The 22,907-nt window shown below is 38.4% G+C and overlaps 1 protein-coding gene across 1 annotated transcript in view; it reads left to right on the top strand.

Annotated features, from left to right (window-relative positions):
* The window catches only part of VPS41 (VPS41, HOPS complex subunit), a 116,558-nt gene that overhangs the window by 27,870 nt on the left and 65,781 nt on the right, over positions 1-22,907 (top strand). The window contains exons 5-6 of the mRNA XM_009273491.2: positions 16,390-16,464; positions 22,124-22,186. Of these exons, the coding sequence (XP_009271766.1) occupies positions 16,390-16,464; positions 22,124-22,186 (138 nt within the window). The remainder of the gene's footprint in view (positions 1-16,389; positions 16,465-22,123; positions 22,187-22,907) is intronic.

Here is a 22,907-nt window from a genome sequence, read left to right as displayed (position 1 = left end):
GAATGAATGTTGTTGGCTGTTGAACCTGTAGACAGTTTATTCTGAACTGGCTGCTGTGTGTCAGAATATTTTCCTTCTAACCTGAACTTTTCAAGATCTTGGACTGCAGACTAGAGGCATTGCTATCAAAACGTTTGGTGGGGTCTTCCTTCTGTTCTCTCCTACCAATGTCTGTTTACTGCCTCTCCTCCTGGGGGATTTGCATTAGAGCATTGCTATGTTGTAAATCCCAAATAAAACCTAACGCTTTCTTGAGAAGAAAGTGAGTCACTTCCTGAAGTCCTATAGATGCAAAGCATTCCTTGTAAATGCGGTGGGGCAAAGTGTATTTTCTCTAGTGGTATTTTCTCTGGTTCTTTGTTGGGTCCAAAATGAGCAAATGCCTTCTGAGAAGCATTTCAACTGTGGAATGGCAGATATGGTTTTACCTTGAAGTTGTAAATAGGAGAAGTATCTGTTGTTACTAGTTTCTGGAAATCAGTAGCGTATAAAAATTGTTCCAAGTAAGTAAAATAGTCTCTCATTAAAGAGCAAGCAATATTACCACTGAAATCTTGTAATTGTTTGCAGTAAACAGTGTACCTTGGGGAGTGACTTCTACATATTCTTTTTGAAGGAATCTTTTCAGCAGACGTTTTCTGTCTTATGAGATGGCAGAAATGAATAGTAAGGATAGCAATGTGAAGCCCTTTGTCTGGAAGAAATCAGTTATGTAATTCAAGGAATTGTTCTGCATTTGAGTCTTTATCTGTATTTTTCAGGGATTTTTTTTTTTTTAAAGCCACGTTGGGGAATAAAAAAAATAAATTACTTTTCTATACAACTAAGTCTGTTAAATGTGTAAATAGAAAAAAACATACACAGGAAACTTTAAAAGTCACTAGGTCCAAAATAGTGTTAGTACGTGAAATGGAGAGAATTTCACAGAATGGCGAGAGAGGGGGGTTTATTTTAACTTCTTAAAAAATTTATGTTAATGGCAGGTTCGTATTAAGTATATGTAAAAAAAAGCATTACTTCTACCGTAGTCCTCTTGATTTCCATTTTTCTTTCCTAATCTCAGGTAACCATGTTTAGTAATATAAACAGGCTTGGAAATTGAAGAAATAAGAATTTTGTTTTTATAATAAATCATTTATTTTCCATATTGGCTCACATCTGGATTTGAGCCAAATTGTAAAACAGAAATAGAGACTGATCTCAGAGGATTTGCAGCATAATTAGTTTATCATGTCTCCAGCTCCTGTGAACTTAGAAGGAGAAAACACCACAGGTATGTTGTATAATCTCCAAAATAGCCATTTTTTGAATGGTGGCCCTCCTGTTGAAGACTGAATGCGTTTACCATTTTAAATTGCTAAAAGCAGCTGTAAGAAACACTAAAATGTAAAGCCTGGCATCCTTAGAAGTTCTGCTATTGTAACGTGCTTCTTTGTTTGTTTGTTGTTTAAAAAAACTTTTTAGGACTTCACTCTGTAATGTCCATAGCAGCAAAAGAATGTGGGTATCCCGAATTGCAAATACTGGCCCTAGTGCTGCAACGACTTAATCATGTGCTCTACTATTTGACCCATAAATATTTGCAGAGGCTTCTGTGAAACTAACATAGACAACTAAAACGTCTTTTCAGAACAGAGTCTTGCTCTCATCTTGCTCTTAAAATACCTGATGCTGGATCCTGTGCCAGGCAGACAACTAGTCTTTTCAGGTTTGCAACTCCTCTTGTCAACAGCAGTGGAAATGTGTGCTTTGAAACTGGTGTGGGAGAGTTTTGGTTTGGGGAGAATTGAAAGACAGGAATTTGGGAGCTTTGGCTTTGGGTGGTGCTGGTCTCTCAGCAGCCACGCTTGTGCTCTCGCATGATTCCCCTTTCCTCCTTGCCTAGCATGTTTTTAGCTCTTGCCAGCGTGGCTGTCTTTGACAATGTCAGCCGCCTAAGATTAACTGATATGCATCCTCAAATAACGTATGTTTGACAAACTGGTGTTCTCTTGTATTAGGGTTCAGTGCATTGAGTGAGATGAAATGTGTCAAACGCAGTGAAAATTATTACTAAAAGGCAACAAGAAGGGGGGAAAAAAAGCCTGCTAATGCCGCTGACAAAGGATGATGCAGGACTGATTCACAGCATGTTAATTCCAAATGCCTCTCCATCTTTCTTTTCTTCTTAGACTGTCTACAATTTATTAATATAATTATTGCCTCAACTGACATCTTGTGGATTAAGGACTTGAAGATACGAAGAAAGCTGTACAAACATGTTTAGTTAAGTAACAAATCAAAAACCTTTCAAAGGGCAAGAAAACCTGCCCCCATTCTGGTCTTCTAATAAACATCAAGCTTAAAGCAAAAATGGTAAGAAGTCTTGGCTGGTGCCAGTGATATTCTGTGAGAAGGGGAAACGTTGCCTTTTTTACAAGTAGGGGGGATTTAAATGTTTAATGCATCAGAGGTGTTTCAGAGGTGATGCGTGAGCCTAGGAAACAATGTAAATAGTGTTTTAAAGCTGCTATTAGTGCAAAGAAATTGAAGTCCTTTTAGCATGCAACACTTGTGAGCTATTCAAGACTGCTGGAATTTCAAAAAGAATGAAACTTTAAGTAGAGGCCCCTTCTCGTAGCATTTCTTTTTACCACTTATTTCTTTCCTGGCCTCTCTATTTTTTTTCTCTAATTGTCCCACATTGTGTAGTACTAAACATTTCTTTATTTTGTTTTAATTGGAGTGGCAGAAGTCCAAAATCACTAGGTCATCTCTGCTACCTTGAAAAATTAAAGGGGAGTTCCTTCCATGGTGGTGGTGTTGCCCTTGGGTCTATTAAAGTTACAGCACTCGCCAGCCATTGGAGCAAGTGTGTTGCTTGCTTGAAAGTCAGTGGCCTGTTGGTTTTGCTGATGCCTCAGCAGGTTGCAAACAAAATGTCAGAGGTTTCTGTTGACTTGATGTGCTTTTGAAAGAATTTAATTGCTAACAAGAAAAGCATATTTGCTAATGAAAAAGCAGCTGTTGTTAAGCACTAAATGCTGTTGCTGGAAATGATGCGGAGCCCACTAACTGCTGTGAGAGATAATGCAGCATCTTTCAATGGGGAAGGTAACTTTTAGCATTTGATTGTATAATGAAGAAGTTACTTTGAATGGAACTTTGCATGAGAATTTAAGACTGAGATGATATAAATGTCACTTATTTTGACAGGCTACTTAAAATTCCCTGTTTATTACTTTAACTACATCATTTTAGTTGTCACTGTCAGACTATGAAAGAAGACTTAGTTGGGAAATGAAACGAAGCAACAGAATTTAGAGTAAAGGTCTGGGTAGCTGTGTGTTAGTATTTGCAGGGCGTCACTGTGCTTGTTAAATTTGAAGCTGAAACCCTGTGGTTTGTACAAAACCAAGCATGCTTTGGGTTTTTTTTGTAGTCTCCAAAAAACAGAGTAAAAATTAAGGTTTTGATAGGAGCGAGCATCTATGCAGGGGACAGACTTCCTTCCCCTCCATGGGACCTCACACCCAAATGGGTGGTGCAGTCCTATGGCTTAAACGCTTGAAGTTAACTCCTAGTCCTGCCCAGTGGAAAAACTGGAGGAAAGTGATGTCCTTCAGGATTTTGCTCTTAAGACTTGGATGTCTACACCCAATTTAATAGCTCTTCTTCTGCTTCTGTCTACCTGTATTTTCATTTTAACTGCAGATGATTCAGAAGTCCAAAGGTTTTTACAGTAGTTGTGGGAGTAACTCAGATGGCCTTTTGAGTCTGGCTTTTTGGATGTTATAAAGGCTTGGAAAGTATGTCTTACGATGTTTGTTCTGATACTGTGCTTATTAGGTTGTTTGTGACCTGGAGTGTTTCCAATGGGAACTGCGGAGCTATTGAAGATTAGGATCCTTCCTTGGTGGGAATCATGGTGTACCTGGGTCTCTCTGTCATTGGATGAGAAGTGAGGTAGCTTGCCTAGACCGGGAAAAACTGTGGCGTCAGGGCCGTTATTCCATAGGTCTAGAACAGTTTCTTGTCTGATATGACTGAAACCAAAAAACCTCTTATAGATGTTTTGCACATCATCTTTGTATCCACTGTATCTAACTTTCCTTTGAAGGGAGCGTTGCTTAAATTTTTGCTTAAACAAAGAGATCAGATGGATGTGGAAAGCATTCGTTATTACTAGAAATGTTGCTTGGAGTATGGATGAAATATGGGAGTTTTAAACAATTGTAGTATCATGCATGATTAATTTTTATAAGCTCAAAACTGAGGAAAGCACGACCATTTCATTCGGTTATTCTTTCAAGCTTGTAGCTTGCAATAACTGAAGCTTAGTGCAGAATAATGGAAAAGGTTTAGCTGGGAGTATGGGTTCAGCTACAGAAGGTCTTGTATGGTCCAGCCATTTATTTCTTGAATGCTGTTGGCTCAGACAAGTCAAACACATGCTTGTGCAGTCACAAACAGTAACGTGTATGCTGTAGATTGAATTAATTTCATTTAAAGTATAAAGCCTAAGTACTATGTCAGCTGTTTCTGGGACTGCCATTGTTTCTTCCTTCTCTTTTGAACTTTTTCACTAGCGGCTATGTTGCCCATGTACCTTCTTTTGAGAAGGATGTCGGCCCCATCCTTAGGCTGAGTGATCTTTCTACAGTTTCATTACTCTCCAAATGCATATTGTTTTTCCTCTGTTTTTTGACATAGAAGCATAGGAAGAAGTTTCCTTTTTGTTCTCCAGTATCAATCACTTTTCTACAGAGTGGGTATCCTGTTGTCTGTCAGTTGCATTTCATGACCAACTCTAAAGGTTTAAGGTACCTTAGCAGCCCTCTTTAATGTCACTGATTTCAGGAAGAGTTTGTTAATGTCACCTCTTAGTGAGGTAAAGGGCTGTGACTGAATACTGTTTTGTCACAATCATCTAGACATAGCAAATAGTTCAGTTTCTCTTGACTTGGTAGGATCCTATCATATTCTGTGTGTTTTCTCAAAAAAAAAAATTGAAATCTGGAAAATTCTAGGGGGAAAAATATGTCATTATGGGAAAATGCTAAACATGAAGGACATTACTACTATAGTATTTAATACAGCATTGTTGGTCAATGAAAGGGCAAAGTTTCCAATGTATTTTTTTTTATCAGACCTTGTAGGAACTCTGAGTCTATTTTTGTGAAAGATCAAGTAGAGGATCTTACTGTAATTCTGCTAAGTGAATTTACGTGTAGCATTTTCAAACATTTTTGAACAAAATTATTTGTGACATTATGCAGAAACATCAAAATAATAAAAACAATTCTTTTTTTTTTCTTCTAACTCTTTCACCATCCAGGTTTGGTAACACTTGCTGTTTGAATGCATGCTACATCTTGTGATTATTTAGAAAATGTAATTTGTGTTTGCAACTATAACTGACCTTTTCTCTAAAAAATTGCCCTATGCACCATAATTTGACAACGATATTAGGCAACAAAGTTTATTTGCTTTTAAGAAAAACACGGAAACAGTTTCTAATTTCAAAGACATATTAAACAACCATGCACAATAATTTTTTTTCGTCTCTGATTTAAGCAAAAGATTACTTTTCTAGAGTGTAATTGGCTCTTAAAAGAAAGCCTCAAAAGACTCTCAACAAATTTCAAACAACTGTTAAATAAGGAACATACTTTTCTGTGCCTTCCAGAGGCTTAGTCCCTGGCAAGAAAGACTAGATGCTGCTAGGTTGTTCTGTCTCTTACTACTTGTTGGTATTCAAAGAACCACAGATTCTCACCATCGGGCATGTCCCTGCCCTACTGGGAACTTTCTGGTTTGACCCGGTGATGTTGACTGGCACGAGACATTATGTTCAGTGATTCACCGCTTCCTTTTTCCCGCCATCTCAGAAGCGTATTGTGCCACATCTGTCTCATACCCTCCCTAAATGCTCTTTGCTGATATACAGCTGGACCACTGGGCCAAGTTGCTCTAGATTTTTTATTAGCAGCAATGAAACAGCTAGTTTCAGGTAGCACTGATGAAGTCTTTTCATAAAAGACTGATAACACAGATGTGCGTTTTCTAAACCCTAACCTTTAAAAGCATAGGGAGGATTTGGAAAGGTTTGATTCCTGAGAAGCTAGTATACTGCTGATTCCTAGAGCTGTTTTCCTTTCAAATGGCATGTTATACCTGGCTGGCATTTTCCTCTATACGAAAGGCAGGCACTTGCGTGCACATACACAAAATAATAGCAGTTTGCTTGTCAGAATTATTCAGAGTTCTGGCATTAATAAAATATTATTTGCATTAGAAAATGTTTTCCTAGTTAGAAAGTCCAAAGCAACTGTTCTGGAGGACAATGTTTTTTATACAAGTTGACATTAATGATAGAGCTACAGCCCTTTGTTTCCATTAACAATAAAAATGCAGCACTATTAAAAACACAGAATGACATAAGAGGGGCATAATATGATGAACAAATCACGAAGGCAAAACTAAATATTTTTTCCCATAGGGATTAAAATATTATTGATAATGAACTTTGTAAATCCAATAAAGATTCCTTTCTGAAGGATGAGACTTACTTGTTTTAAAAGACATGACAGTGTGTATAGCAGTTGTTTATTGCACTCCTGATGGAATGCTGGACATGGACAGTCCAGATTTGACCAGTCTTGGGTGTTAATACCCTCAGAGTGGCTGCTGACAAAAGTAGCTGCTTTCAAGCTGGCCATCTCCACTGTGGTGCTGCTGAGGAAGCTAGTTCCACTCAGTGTCCTGTGACACCGAGAAATAAAGGTATAAGAAATTTCAGAAATCAGTATTTTGGTGTTGGAAGGTTCACCACTGTAACCCTAAACTAGCTGCTAATTGAAGTCTGTAGTTGCTGCAGGTCTTGGCATTTTTGAAGATAGGAGCTGTGAAATGTGAGCAGTGTAAAGATGGAGGAGTGAATTAATCTGTTTGTTTGCTTTTTTGATCTATTTTAAATAAAGTTTATTATAAGCAATCATGTCTACACTTTGCTGGTATTGAAATAGAGCCTCTTTGTATGTAAATGCATTGAGGAAGTTGCACAGGATCAATACATCTTCACATTTAGCTTTCCCTATCTTACTGTCACAGTGAGGATATGACATACAATATGCTGCTTACAGTAAGTTACAGGGCACTTAATGATCCATAGTTTTTACTTGTGTGAGTACTCTCCTCCCTCTCCCCCCATCTTTTTGATTTGCAGATGTTTTTAGGATCCTGTCAAGAATTAGACACACAACGTTGATCATTGTTGAGTATCTCTGATGGGTTTGTGAGACTTCCCCTGATGATATAATTGCAAATAAAGGAAGTTCCAGAGCTGGTGTCTGTGCTGGTTTTGGCTGGGATAGAGTTAATTTTCTTTAGTAGCTGGTATATGAGGCTATGTTCTGGATTTGTGCTGAAAACAGTGTTGATAATACAGGGATGTTTTTGTTACTGCTGAGCAGTGCTTACACAGAGTCAAGGCCTTTTCTGCCTCTCACACCACCCCACCAGCGAGTAGGCTGGGGGTGCACAAGAAGTTGGGAGGGGACACGGCTGGGACAGCTGATCCCAACTGACCAAAGGGATATTCCACACCATATGACATCATGCTCAGCATATAAAGCTGGGATGGGAATTAGGGAATGAATTCCTTGTTTTGCTTTGCTTGCCTGCGTGGCTTTTGCTTTACTTATTAAACTGCCTTTATCTCAACCCATGATTTTTCTCACTTTTACTCTTCTCATTCTCTCCTCCATCCCACCTGGGGGGAGTGAGGGAGCGGTTGCGTGGTGCTTAGTTGCTGGCTGGGGTTAAACCACAACAGTGTCCAAAGAGAATACAAAGCTTTCAGTAAGCAGGAAATGAAATGTATTTGTTATTTCATATAGCTCTGACTTACGTCAACCTATACCAGTGTTGATAACTGGATGTCTACATGGAAAATGGCACTTTAGCTCTGATAACTGGCTGAACTTCAGCATTGATCAGCATTGATCACCCAGTGTAATATTTAACTATGCCAGGAATATTACTAGTTACTTTGTTTTTGGCTAGGAAAGGGAAGTCCTTCCTTTATAGTATTTCTTCTATCTGATTTCATCAGTGAGAGATCTTTTCACTGATTTCAGTAGCCATCGGGTTGGGATCATGGTCATAGAAAACTATGTAGTTGTGGAGAAAATAATGGCTGCGTAATGGAATGCATGGAGAAGCAGGGATGCTAGGCTCCTCTGTCCTGTGTTAGGTAAGGGAGGGAGATGCATGTCATGGCTGTTGTGAAAACCTTTATGGAAATGATGTTAGCACGACAATGCATGACCCCGAGAAGAATAGTCAAGAGCCTCTTTGCTTCTTTAAAAGTTGTTTGGTCAAAGCACTAATGACATAATCTCTAAAAAGAAAACCTGTCCTGACAAGAACTTGCACTGTATGACCTGGTTGGCCTCTCTCATCAGTCACGTCTCTGAAATGTGGCTTATCAAGAAATGGAGAAAAATCTCATACTTTCTATGTCAGGGGGTAGAATTCTACAAAATCCTGTTAAATACATTTATGGCAGTGGTGGTGGTATTCTGTTAGAAACAAGCTGTGAAAGTGCCCCAGTAAGTTTCATCCTCAGAGGTTTATATATGGTTTTTTTGGATTGTTCTTCAAAGCCCAATTTATAATTCAGTAGCCTGTGTAGAAAGTTAATGCTCAATGATGAATTCTCCAAGTTCATTGTGCTTGGGGAGCTGTTCTGAAAAGAAAGCAGTTAGAGAAATCAGTGAGATGAACCTCCAGATTGACTGGTGTAGTCTTCTCCCATGCTGTGCTGGGTCTTCCGAGGAAGGTGTATGTAGTCATCGCCTGCAGCCCTTCCTCAGCCCCTCCACCTGTACTTCAGCCCTCCCCATGGGTGTGTGATGGGGAATATTGCTTCATATTCTCAGATGGCTTTAATACATAGATAGCAACAAAGAAGTAGAGGCAGGCTTAGGACGTACCATCGTTGAAGCCCTGCAGTTATACAGTACATGGCGAAAGGGACCTGGGGAGAGAGGGAAACGGGAGTAATTTGTTTACTTTGGCACAGAGCTCCCGGGAGGATATCTCCTTACACACCAGTGTTTTAATAGGAAAGAGATTCTACTTTGGATCTGTCAGGAATTAGCTAACTGTTAAACTCTGCTAGGAAGCAGTGTAGGCTTTCAACATAGATTTGTTTTCGGTAATAGTTCCATCATTCCTAGACAAGCATTCTGATTATCTAGCAAGTACTACAGATTTAGGGAGATCCCTTGTTAATTTTTTTTTTACTTGGATTTTTTTTTTGTGTTGTTCTGTTTTGGTTTTTTTTCCTTTAGTCGCTGTAGTTGACAAACAAGATTAAGGGATTCACTGATGTGGAAAATATTGAAATCACTGTAGGCTTTTTGGTCTTTCTCACTTTCTCAGACTATATATGAGAGATTCCTTGTCCTCGTATTCCCTTAGTTTTAGACAAGCTTTTGAGATCTTTCTTTTTTGTAGGCAAGGTCTGCCTTCCCACAGACAAAATAAAAGTTAATGTTGTTATTGTTCTGTGTCCCAGACCTTGTCACTCTCCCCAGCTTTTCCCCCCTCCCTTTTCTTCTAACCAATATAATCTCCCATTTTTCATTTGGAGAATGACAGATTCAAGAGTGTTATAGGAAAAGCACTGGAGCAGGAATCCTCACTTACTTATCAGAATTTGGCTGCCAGTATTGTTGAACAAAACCTCTTTGGTGTGGATATTAGTAAATTTTCGTCAAATGAAAATTTACGTGTTGTAAATTCAGAGTATACTACTTCTATTGCAGGCAGTGGTGAACAGCTTATTCTGTAACTTTTAAAGCTGCCTTTTCAATTTAAACCTTTATGTTACTACATTATGTTTCTCAGTTGTGTATAAACACATAGGTATGTGTGTACTTTTACCTTGTGATAGGTAAACCATGATACAGCATCAGAATTTGCTTTTCTGAGTTGCTTTTCCCTCTATTGTATCAGTAAAACTCTACAAATACACAAAATATGTGTAAGTCAGTGCAGCACTGTAGCATCTGGGGCAAGACAAGTGCGTGGGTTCAATTTCTTCCCTTTAAAGGTAGTTCCTCAGTACAAGAGATCTCTGGGCATCAGTGTTCTGAAGTCAAAACAGATGGGACAAACAACATGTAATACAGTTGTGCTTAGCTGTTGCACACCTTCCTTTTTTTTTTTTTTAAGTAGTTGAAGGCTCTCTCACTATCTGGTTTATTTGCTGTCACCTCCTTTCACTTCCCGAAATGAAAAGTAGAAGTGCTTTTTTGACAAGTTAAGTAAATTAGACTTTCTTCTAGGTGGGCTGAGTTTATCATTTTGGATTGGAAAGGCACCCTTGGAGAATATCCCCCCCCCCCCAATAGTCTTAAAGGCATTGTCTGTTTCTCATAAACCATTGGTGTCAATGCATGTAGAACATCTAATTTATGGATGTAAAAGCTGAAGAGTTGGGGCTCTATTCAGAGCGAGTTCCTCATCCTACCTAGAGCAAGGCTTGTATTTTTAGAGGTTCTTAGCTTAGTCATGACAATAAGTGAGGCAATTTCTGTTTACAAATCAGTATTTTGCATTTGGGTGCCTCCACCATGGTGCAAATAATGCAAGCATGGAAGTGGTAGTCCTTATTCCAGTGGGCTAACATTTTAAGCAGTGGGTTGATTGGTCATATTGCTGTACGTTGGATTTTTACATGCTTGTTCATGTGAAAGTCATGCAGATGGGAACACGTGAATAAATGAAAAATAGGCACTTGTAGGAGACAGGTTTTTTAATTATTTTTATTACAATTCAAACTCTGTATACATACAATTTGCCTTAGCATGGGGAGTAGCTACATAGAGGTTATGTAGATCGAGTGATGTTAATGTAGCAGAAAAGACCTATGAATGTTTTTCTTCTTTGGGTATGTATGTATAAGTGTATGTATAGATAGATAAATAAAAACATTTGGGTTAATTTAGGAAAAGTTTCTGAAAATTCTTGTTAAAGAATGGATGAAAACGCTGCTTAAGTAGGTTGTATTAGCGATGGGAACCTCTTGAAGTAAAATGAGCTTTGCTGTAAGTATGATCGAACACTACTTTGCTTTTCACAGTCCTAATGTGTGTGTTGCTTGCCTGCTAACCGTGGCTAAAAGGCATGAAATCACAGGCAACTATTAAAACGTTTAGATTCCTAGCTTGTAAATACTGCATTTCTCACAGAATTGGAGTGAAATCCAGTCTTATGTTTCTTGTTCATCTACTTCATATCCATTGGGATGCAGCATTTGTGAAAGAATCAATTATCCATTTGTTAGTCAGAGAAGCTTTACAAATTATACATTAGAAAATTGATTTCTTAGGTTCACCATTTGGGGACTGATAGTATAAGGTGGGTTGATGATGAGTGTCAGGGGAGAAGGAGTTGCCACAAAGAACACAATTAAAAGAAGCTTTCTGAGTGGCCGTGAATTTACTCCTAATTGAAGAGCTGACATAATCCATACTAAGTGTGTTTATTTCAAGCATTTTACATTAGGTAATTGATTATCACATGAGGTACATTTGTTGGTAGACACTTGATTTTCTTTTCCTTTAAATTTAGGATTTTGCAAAAGCCTGCATTTAGATCTTTATGTGCAAGGTGCCTGCTAGTTTTTTTTCTCCTTCTCCCTAAACTTTTCTTTCTTCCATTAAGGTAACATTTTTTTGTTCTGTAGTGTCAGCTTGACATTATTGATTTTGAACAGTCAAACTTACTTACGTTGTCCAGAATTCCAAACATGTCTCCATCAGAAAGAAAACTGCAGCTAATGGAAATTCAGCTGAAGGCATTTCTTCCTTCTTTGCCAGAACTTCCACACTTTATGAAATTCTGAAGCTGTTCCCAGGTTAATCATTTTGGTGTATTTCCCTTCATAACTAACAGGATCCTCCTTATTGCCAGATTTGAATCATGTTGCTTTAGAAATTGTGTGTTACTCTTATGTATACAGTAGCAGAAGTATCATTGTGACCACAAAGAAGTTGTGTGTTTTTACTTGTTTGGTCTAAAGCTAGGGGTCCTGATTAGGTTAAAAAAGGATTACCCAATGTAGTACTAATTAAATAATTATTAGTAATTTACTCAACATTTTATATGCAGCTGCCTGTGGTTTTATGGCATGGGGTTTAAGATTAGATTGTGTCTTAATTGAGTAATATTTACATGAATGAGATGTTCCTAATTTTTAGATTGACACTTTGACCTCAGATTGCTGTTGTAATTCTTAATCTTTATTTTTTTTAAATATGATGCCTGTAAATTTGGACAGGTTTTTTCCCCACCCATTTAAAATACCTTTAAAACAGTCAACTGACCAAACCCCAGAGCATATCCTGGTTCCAACTGTATCGAATGATCAGTCCTCCAGATTGTGATGAGTTAGTGACTACTTGTGTCCTCTCTAACCTTGAGTGATTCTTCATCTTTTGTCAACCTGTAAAGGTGGATGTTGCAGGAAGGGCATTTATTCTCTGTACTGTGAAGACCAAAACCTATTTTCTTTTGTAAGGCAAATTAAACTCTTCAGTGGGTTAGCTGGAGTAAGGTTTAAAAAAACCGCAAGGGAAAGACAGTTTTAACTCCATGGCTGAGTTGATAACATTTAATTAAAAATAAATAAATAAAAGCAGGGTGAGGGAGGGTAACCCACAAAATTATCTGTGCTCCCTTTTCTGAAATATCAAAATTATCCACAGGGTGTTGGCGGGGTATAAATACAAATAAATTTGAAATGATAAGTAACTTTGCTGACGGGCACAGCAGTACATTTATAAAAATAATTGATATGAAAAGATGAACTGGAGCTAATTCTAGAAGAAACACTTTGGTTTAGATAACACATGTACCAATTTTATCTGTGGTCTTTTATTTCTGATTTCCTGGATAGTTTTAGATACAAGTCTTAAACAGCTTTCCAGTGGAATGCAATTCTGGAAATGGTAGGCTTGACTGTTACTCAGCTCTGAACAAGAAGATCCTGGCATTAGCTATTCTTGCTGGAACTTTATTTTAAAATGCATTTAATATTCAGCCTTGACTGTTTTTAAGTTCATGGTCTATCATCACGTTCTGAGCTCCATAGAAAGTTCTGACTGATAAAGTCAGCGAACAGGCTAGTAGCCAATAGTGGCCAATTCAACTTGAGTGCTGAAAAAAAATTACTCTGTGTTTGCTTTGCCTTGTGTACGCCACCTAGAATAGCGTCTCCTGCTGGAACTTAGCTGGAGGTTTGTGTTAAGTGAGCAGCTCTGCTTTTAGTTGAATTTATTTGTCTTCCCTGATTGTGATCTGTGTATAGTGCAGACAACAGGAAAAAAAGAATTGGAGAAAGGAAAAGTTAAAAGCAACTGATAGAAGTGTTGGGCATGCAGAAGGCTTGTAACAAGTTGCCAGTTATGTACAGTGTTAGGAAATACTGTATAATCAAATTTCTACTTAACAAACAGTTCTGAAGTATTGTGTGCAGTTTTGAATGTGGGAAAAATGCAAATACTGTGGAATCACCTTTTCCCCCATCGAACATTCTATGTGTGTATAAGGAGAGGTTTTGCCTTGCTAGGCACTGTTTGGTTACCTGAGTGCAATCACACATTTAATCTCCAAAGTATGCCACGTGGCTTTCAAACCGCAGCATGACAGATAAATTCCATCATCCTGCTCCTCATCTTCAACTTTTATGTGAAGATAACTTACATAGTCTGCCTTGCCTACTTCCTGCGCTTCATTTTTTCAGCATCAAACTTTATCAAAGCCATTTGGCAGCAAAATGGGAACAGTGTGGACTTGTAGGATTGAGCTGTTGACTCTTCTGGTGTGTCGTGTTTTGTTTCTTTTCGTCTTGGGCTTTGTTGCAGTAGAGTGTCTCCAAGAAGGCCCATCACACAGGAGTGCTGCTAGGTCTACTGTTGCTGTCATGTCAGCCCTGATGGCAGATGTAGGTGCTGGAGAGATGAGAAGAATGTGGTCAATTGAACACTGTAACTTAGCATATGATCCTGTGTCAAGGTGGGGCTAATCAAGATGGACTTTTTGCCTTTCCAATTGCAGAGTAATAAAAGAAGAGAAGAACCTTTGAGAAAGTTGTGGCAATGGCAACTCAGATGCAGTCCAGAACAAAAACCCATGCCACTTCCACGATTAACTCAGTTGAACTTTCTGTGCTTGTCCTTTCAGAGGGCCAGAGGTGTTTCTCATTGTAGAGGGAATGGTGGAGACATGCTGGCATTTCTCCTGCCCTCCTCCTCGACAGGGACAAAATAGTCCCTTGTACCTTGATGAGACAAACAGAAGTTTAGAAAGGCATTTTCAAGGTAAGGCAGGAATAAAAGTGCGTGCTAGCAATTTTTATGAAGCTTCTAGAAAGTGAGACTGCCAGCTGGCTTTTCTTGCCTCACTCAGCATCCTCCAGCCCTGGAATTAGCCAACTGTGTGTGTAGCATCTGAGAATCAGAGCTTTCACAAGGATGTTGACCACACCAGCAGGCTGATGGTCTTGAGCTGTGCTCCTCAGCTGACACCTCCCAAATGTGTCGGGAGGAACGCAGATGGGGAATGTGCACCAGCTACCTGCACTGCCAGTGATGCGCTCGCTTCCGATTTTGAAATGCAGCAAGTCAGTGTAACCGCTCTGTGGTGAATGAAAATACTTCTGGAGCACATAAGTCAAGGAAAGTTAGTTTGACTTCTTCCTTGGCAGCGCACTTTTGGCAAACAACACACAGCGGAAAGACCACTTTGTGATAGGCAGTAACTGCAATATTTCCATGTAGCATTTTGCGGTAACACAAAGTGAGACCAAGAGTGGTGTCTCCTGCACGCAAGGAAGCAGGAAAGCAAAAGGGCTGGCAGCATCCTCTTCCCAACTTATCAGGCAACTGTTGCAGTGCAGAACTCAGTTGTTCAACCTTGATTAGAAAGAAGCTTCTAGAAAATGAAATGCGATTTGGGCATATTCTTTTCAAGGTGGGAGAGAGGAAAACTTCATTTCCCTGAGTTGGAATTTTTTTGTGTGTGAAAGATTATGGGGAAAAGCTTTCCAAAGGCTGTGAGAAGACCTCAGTTTATGTCCTGTAGATAGTCCATCTGGACAGTGTGTTTTTGTATAACTTTTTATGATGTACTTTTTATGTAATTCCAACTGCTGTAGTGCATATAAGGACCTGTGATATTTTAGACAGTTGAGTAACATCTAATGTGACCCCATGACTCCAGCACTGTTCCAGTGACACTTTCTTTTCGCACAAACATACAATGGATTTCTCTTTTTATCATGCTCAGAACCACAGAAGTGATCTGTTTTGTGGTTCAATCCATTCAAAATTTTATGAGAGTAAGAAAAGTTGTTCTTAAATGTGTAAGAGAGACTTACTTGGCTGAAAATTCTTCAATGATGCTTGAAATGATGAGATTTGTTACAGAGGGTGAAATCAGGATCATGGTACATAAGAAGGTTCTTGGTACTTGAATATAATTGGATGGGGTTTTGTGTGCGAGAGGATATGCATCGCGTTACCCAAATGATGTTATAAGTTAGTCCTCAAAACTTCAGATAAGGATAGATGTTTAAGCTAAAGTAAACAGTAACAGATGCCATATAACCCTGTAGATTAGAACCAAAAGTATATCTGGATAGGGAAAGGAAAATTTATTGAATTGGGGCAGTCTTCCAGCTTTTCTCAGTATTTGTCTAAGAATGAGTACACCTATGTTGCACTTCAATACCTTCTAATACTTGCTTCTGAGTACACTATATTAGAGGCAAAAATGAAAGCAAAAGAATTTTCTCAGTATTTGTCTAAGAATGAGTACACCTATGTTGCACTTCAATACCTTCTAATACTTGCTTCTGAGTATTAGAGGTTAGAGGCAAAAATGAAAGCAAAAGAAGGGATTTGAAGGAGTTACCAGCATAGCCACTAGACCAAACCAGAAGAATTTTCAGTTGCCTTGATGCCTGTGTGGTCAGCGTGTTTTATGCTGAGTTTTGATAGCAGGAGGGGTTCTTAACAAACAGCTGTGGTGGGCAGGCGCAGATGCTCAAGGTCTGTGAGCTTGGCACTTCATGAGAGCTCCAGAGCCCTGAGGTGCGTAACTGCAAAAAACGTCAAATTTCTGGGTTAGGCAAAAGGCTGGAAAGATGGCTGTCTTTTGGCATTGTCATAGAAATACCTATTCTGTGGGGTTTTTTTGATTCATGCAACTAAACATTACACAACCGTTAACACATAAATCTCAGGAAGCGTGGGGGGCATTAAAGCATGTGATTGGTGATGTAACTTTAAAGACAACTTTAAAAGTCTTTTTTCTTTTCTTTTCTTTCTCTAGAGCCCAGTTAAGATAAATCAGATCAGCCTGGATGAAAGTGGAGAACACATGGGTGTTTGCTCAGAAGATGGCAAGGTACAACAAACCCATTTATATATTTAATGAGGTAGCAGGTAGTCCTCAGTATTACACTTGAGATAATTGTGATACCTGTGGAGTTAATTCCTGCATTTAGCACCACCACTTTGACCATCCATTTTGAGAACTGAGTGCACCTTTGAATACTCAAAATTAAAGTCAAATATATTTTGCACAAATGTGCCATAGGAAAAGTAATTACAAGAATGTCAATAATGTAACTGGTATTAAGCTGATTAACAGCTGTGGCAGGAGGACATGTCACCTTAATCATTACTGCTGTGCCAGTTATACTTCAGTGACTACTCTGCTATTCCTGCAAGACAGTACTTTAATGCCTTTCTGCTATAAATCCACAAAATTGGATTTTGTGGGCATGATTTCTGTGGGCTGGTGGTTTTCATTTTCACACACGTTATGAATGTTTCTCTTGAATTATAGAATCTTTTGATAAGCAATCATAGTTTATCAGAAGAATAAAGTGTCTTACAACAGCCACATTAAATAAATGTAAAATCAATATATGTACAGTTTCCTAAAAAACTGGCACCTACTTCCTTGACTGAGGACATATATCATTTGTGCAGTGTATAACTAACAATTATCAGTGCTTCTCTGGAATGTTGAGCTGTGACATTTAGTGGTTTTGGTGATTGATTTTCCACTTATAAGAATGTCTTTTTTGTTTTTAAGTCGATGGCAGTCTTTTCTAATGTTGGTTTGCAATGATAAAATTCTAATGCACAGGGTGTATTTAAGCTTCTTTTTTAATATATTGCTCATATACAAATGCAGTGCATTAAAAATAATTTAAATCATTTCTCAATATCCATCTGACTTACTGAAGAGAACATTTCTTACAGAGTAGACTTGGGGAGAGGAGGAATGTCGGTGATCCTAATGGATGCATCCCATTCAGTAGAAGTTCTATAAATTAAAAATAAAATTGGATTTTGCAGTAGGCAAAATGGGGAAGGAACCCCTTTAGACTGTATGCTCTTGTTTTTTTTCCTTCCAAATAGGTGTATTTTTTCCTCAACAGGCAGGTAGGCAGTTTATGTATCCAAGCCTTTTGTTTCTCAGAGATATCTTGATGTCACTATCTTGACACAGTAATTGGGATACTAGTGCCTATCAAAGTGGGTTGTAGAATTTTACAGCCTGTGAGAAACACAGCAAGAGTGTCCTAATTGTCTAAGCAAGATAAGGGAAGGGTCAGTAATTGTGCAAGGTAATAAAAATGTTGAGCTAGCATTGTTGGTTTGGGTGTTCTGAACGGTGGAGGGAAGCAAGCACTTGCTGTAAGGGCTCCTCAGAGGTGACTGTGGATTACTGACTCAAAATATGTATGTTGCTGTAAGACTAAAATCCATGCACATTTTTTTATATATTAAATTAATATTAGAAATACGTATTTGATTTCAGAAATGTTCAAAAAGCCATAATCCCTACTCTGGTGTGGCTGTATTTGAAAAGACTCCAATACTTTAAATGGTGAATCTGTCTTCATTTAGTGAAATAGCTATTGTGGATCCAGTAGATGACATTATATGCCATACAAGGCGGTCTAAACTATGGTCCCCAAGCCAGGGCTAATTCTGGTAATGTTTTTTACGCAGGGCTGGAGCATCACAAATATACTATTCATCATATTTGCATTCATAGAGTCCAGGGACATTGATGCTTCACCATATTCTACACTGAAAAACTCATCTGGAGATTTGAAAGATCTGGGTGTTTTAGAAGTTAGACTTTCCACTTGACTCAGAAAGGTGTGTCTCTATGAAAGAATCCACCCCTAAAATGGGTGAAAACAATACTTGTATGTTGTGCTACTGTATAAGAAAATGGCAGAAATTCCTGGCCAGATAACGTAGCACTTCTAGGTCCTAGGTCATAACAAAGGTGTAACTTTACACTCCTTATAGCTCTTTCCTTACTACAGCGGGAGTGTTCGTATTGTAAGAAGTAAAACACTTGTACAAGTGGTTGCAAAGTCATCATTAACTCAGATAAATAAGTAAAAATAGTGAAATCCTTTTTTTTTTTTAAAAAGAAAAAAAAAGTGAAACAGCTTAGTTTTCTTAAATAAGTTTTAGATCAAAAAAGGGGTATAATAAAAAGACCTGTGAATTTTGAGCCAGCTGGGTTGATGCAAGTATTTTCTACCAGTTAATGAAGATATGTCCTCTAGACCACTGCAAAAGACTTTTGCAATAGGCAGGGAGCCTATTTTCCCATATCAAAGTGGATCCGATATGAGGGAGATGGAAACCGTTTGTCGTCTTGAAGGAAGAATCCCCTCCTCATATCTGTTCTGTTGTCTGATGTATTTTATTTTACTCCTTTTTTCTTTCTTTTCCCACTCTCAAACTAGATTTGGACTAGCTATGTTGTTTGGGATGGGGGCATAGCAGCACAGTGCAATTCTCCAACCCTCTTGTTGTCGGGTGGCATCCAGACCTAATGTCAAAACCTGGCACCTGTATGTCATACATGGTCAACAAGCGTTTTGGGAGCCACTTGCAGCTTTTCTGTACTGCACATTTGGTTCTTTGAAAATCTTCCTTGCCAATGGACTCAACTGCAGCTGGTCACCACTGGCATGGAAAGAACAGAGGTTGAAACCCATCACCACTACCACTCTAGTCTGGCCACTGGCTGGGGAAAATGTGTGATGAAATATTCAGGTATAAGAGGAGAATTTTGGTGCTGGAATAAATAGAAGGGGAAGCAGGCTTGCAGCTTCAGAATTGTGGAGGTTTTTTAGGTTAGTTTTTCGCCTACTTGTATGCTGTGTTGAAAAACCTGGATGTGACTCCCAATTTTGCTAAAGCTCTCTTACGTCATTACATAACAGCAATATAATTTGCACCCTTATTGGCTTGTAACTTTTTTTTATACAAAGAAATATAAATTATATTGAAAACCCATGCACCTACATGTTTTAGTGTAATGCCTGTAACAACGTTTATGTTAAGAATATCTATGAAGTATTACATTGATCATGTTTCAATAAATGTGGCTTGTAGATAAAATGTGTTTGTTTTCCTGCCTTTTGATCACTGAAGGTTGTCTGCTTCTTCACATGTGGAAGCAAAGAAACAGCTAAGTCTGGATGCACTGGAGTGTGGTGGGTTCTGGATATTTAAAATCGGACAGGACTGGCAAAATGTAGTGGACTCATGAAATCCTTTTTCCAGCTACCAAAAAACATCATGAGCTGAGTGGGGATAGAAAGTAGAAATAGATAAATCCAATATAGGTTTGTAATATCAAAAGAATCACTTTCTCTCTGAAGAATAAAAGACATTAAGAAGTAATAAACTGTTATACGGTGTCCCTAGAGTAAATATGATAACATGTATTCTATGCTGAGTTGTTTTTTCCTCTTTAGTTAACTGGCTCCATTTTGTTTTCATACTCTTAAAGGAATATCATATTGCCATGTTCGATGCAGTATTATGAAAATGTTGAAGGCACTGTTGCTAATGTTAATTTTGATAAATTAGTTTTAATTTGGGAGGGGTGTTTTGTCATTTTTGAGGATTCTGTTTCCATGGCATTTGCAGTGTTGTGTTTTAACCATGTCTATTCTTTTTCTTCCTCCTTTCTTCTCTTATTTTCTCTTTGCTCTGTTTCTTATTTTGTTTAGTCTGTTGCATTGGATATGCTGTGCCAAATGATGAAAACAAAAACCCAGAAAACAAAATCCTCTAGACATCAGCCCAAGGTTTTCTAGGCTTACAGCCAGGCCCAACTCAAATACAACCCTTTGGTTGGCTTACATAATCACAGCTTTGCGATACATCTCACTGTCTCCAGATATTGATTTTCCAATCCTTTGGAGCAGTAGCTCAGCCCTACACAGTGCACGCAGCAGTATTTTTAAAGTATGTTGTTAGAGGCAGTATATTCGCTAATGAGTAATGGACAGAGCGGATAATGCTGCTTAGGAGATATATCCAGGAGACAAGCTTGAAAGGGAGATGAGGTGGTTTGAGATGTTTTTAACTTCACTGAGACTGCTGAACTTTGAGCCACTCTGAGGATGGCTTAGTTCCTCACTGATGGCTTAGTTCCTCTTGTAGTTTACCCGCAGTCTAATTTTTTTATTCTCCTTGACGGTCTGCAGGAATTTTGGGGATTCTTGTCCTCTGAACTGAGCCATTAAACCTCACTTTTTGTGGCCCATTACTGGTATTTACTGGCTTTGTTTTGCAGATCTTTGTCTAGTGAGTTTTTTATTTTTTGTTACTATTCTTTTTTGGTTTTCCCCCTGAAGGAATTCAATGGGGATGGGGAGAGAGAAAGAAATAACGTTAAAAGATCTCTTAGATCTTTGAGTCCAACTTGTTAAACGTGCAGAGCAGAGTTACTGAAGGGATTACCTTTTCCAGAAAATAAGGATGAATGACTAAACCTGTCTGAGAACCTTCTAAAGTAGATTTGCTGTCAGATACAGTTTTCCACTGATCGCTCCACAGGATACTCTTTTCTCTCCCTTCTCCCACCAGCAGTGTCCATCCCTGCTGGGTGATTTTGTTCCAACAGCTTCTGGCAGTGGGTGGAAACCTCTCAAAATCATAATGAAAAAGCAAACCAGTTATTATTCTTTGTGAAAATCATAATTAGTAAATCAATTACTAATTCCTGGCCGTAAGTCTTCAGCCCTATTTTACTCCTAAGTTCTTCAGGAACTGAGTTGTCAGCTGTCTCATCTGAGAGTTGGGGAAGGGAATGTTGCAAGTTGGATGAAGAGACATGAGCCCAAAAGAGGGTTACTTACAAAAAGCTTGAGAAACCCTATTCCGTAGTCATAGCATCTAAGTCTAATAATATTTCTTAACGCTTGATACCTCTGTACGTGTTCTGTAAGTAAAGGGAAGAAAACATTTAAAAATCTGTTAATTCTCTTGACAGTAGAAACATACTTTTTGGCTTGGTTTTTTTTTTTAATGTTGAGCCTTCTTCAGATGGATTAATTCTGATAGATATTCTGATGGCCTATGGTTACAACTTCAGTGCTGACTATTAAATGTACTGAGACATCAACACAGATGAGAAGGGAGGAATCTTCAGAAAAAGACATTTCCAGTGGTCATGGCATAAAACAAAATAGCACTGAATGCACTTGGGAGAAGGAGAGGATGCCAAGAAACATATGGGACTTGGTTTTCAGGCTGTTTTGCTTTATTGTCACAAATCTTTTTTTTTTCTTATGTTAAACCCTGTATTGCTTAGAGGGGAAAAATCCTACAGTTCTTTCTCAGAAAGGAAGAGTTTTTAATTTATCTTCCCCTGAATGTTATTATGTCTCTCTTACCTTACTTAGATCAGTATCTGTTAAACAGATTTGATCAGCCTAAAGCAAAAGGAACTTGCAGGTTTTGCTGTGTTTGTAACAAAAAAAAAAAAAGAAAAAGATTCAAATAAGTACTTTTGCACTGCTGCAAATATTTAGATATCCCATAATAGAAGCCTAAGATGTCTCAATTAACTCTGAATTGTTAAATATGACCTTTTTTTCTTTAGGAAAAAAGATGTAACTGTTAGCATTCAAATTATTCTTCTAGTTGTTAGTGATTTACATTCACCTTTAATTGTCAAGTGGTTATTAGGTAAATATTTTTGGCTTTTTCATATACTTCTTTAGGTGCAGGTGTTTGGATTGTATTCAGCGGAAGAGTTTCATGAAATGTTTGACTGTCCTATTAAAGTAAGTGCTTGTTTTAATCTTTAGTATTTGTGGTGGTGTTGTCCTTAATAACAGAAAGGTTACATTGAATCTAAATGAGAGAGAGGAATACTGCTTCCTTGTAATGTTATTCAAGTCACTAGAAAATAGTTATCTATCTCAATATAAAAGCTTTTGATCTGGTTAGGCAGGAAGAAAGCCGATCTTGGTTTTGTAAGAAGTATTATTGAGTTTTTCAAATACAAAAGGCAAAGTGAAAGAGAAATTCTCCTGTTTCAGCTGTTACCTGTCTCAACATATTTCTTTCTTTGTAGATCTGTGATACAAATTCTGAGGGTTCTGCTAACTGTGAGGTCAATATTTTGCAACCAATTCATATCCATTAAACCTACCTCGGGATAAGGCAATGGGTGGCGATGCTGATGTACCCTGTCTGAAGGGAACACTTCAGTCACACTCTGCTTGAGAGACGTGTGGCTGTCTGGCTGTTGAAAAAGCCCCTCTAGTAAGCACATGGGAAGATCTAGCATTTCTAAAAAAGAAATGTTTTGTACTGGAGGAAAGGGGGTGTGGGCAAATCATTGCATTTTGCTGCTTGGGGTCTTCCATGTTGCAGCTGCTCTTGGGGGGGGGAAGGAATGAGGTGGTGTGGTTTCACCTCAGTCGGCAACTGAGTACCACACAGCCTCTTGCTCACTCCCCCCACCCCCCCGGTGGGATGGGGGAGAGAAGTGGGAGCGTA

Source organism: Aptenodytes forsteri, unplaced genomic scaffold (genome assembly GCF_000699145.1).
Source record: "Aptenodytes forsteri isolate BGI_AS27 unplaced genomic scaffold, ASM69914v1 Scaffold270, whole genome shotgun sequence".
Classification (NCBI taxonomy): Eukaryota; Metazoa; Chordata; class Aves; order Sphenisciformes; family Spheniscidae; genus Aptenodytes; species Aptenodytes forsteri.
Note: the sequence above shows the minus strand (reverse complement) of the source record. Positions and strands in the feature narration are given on the sequence as shown.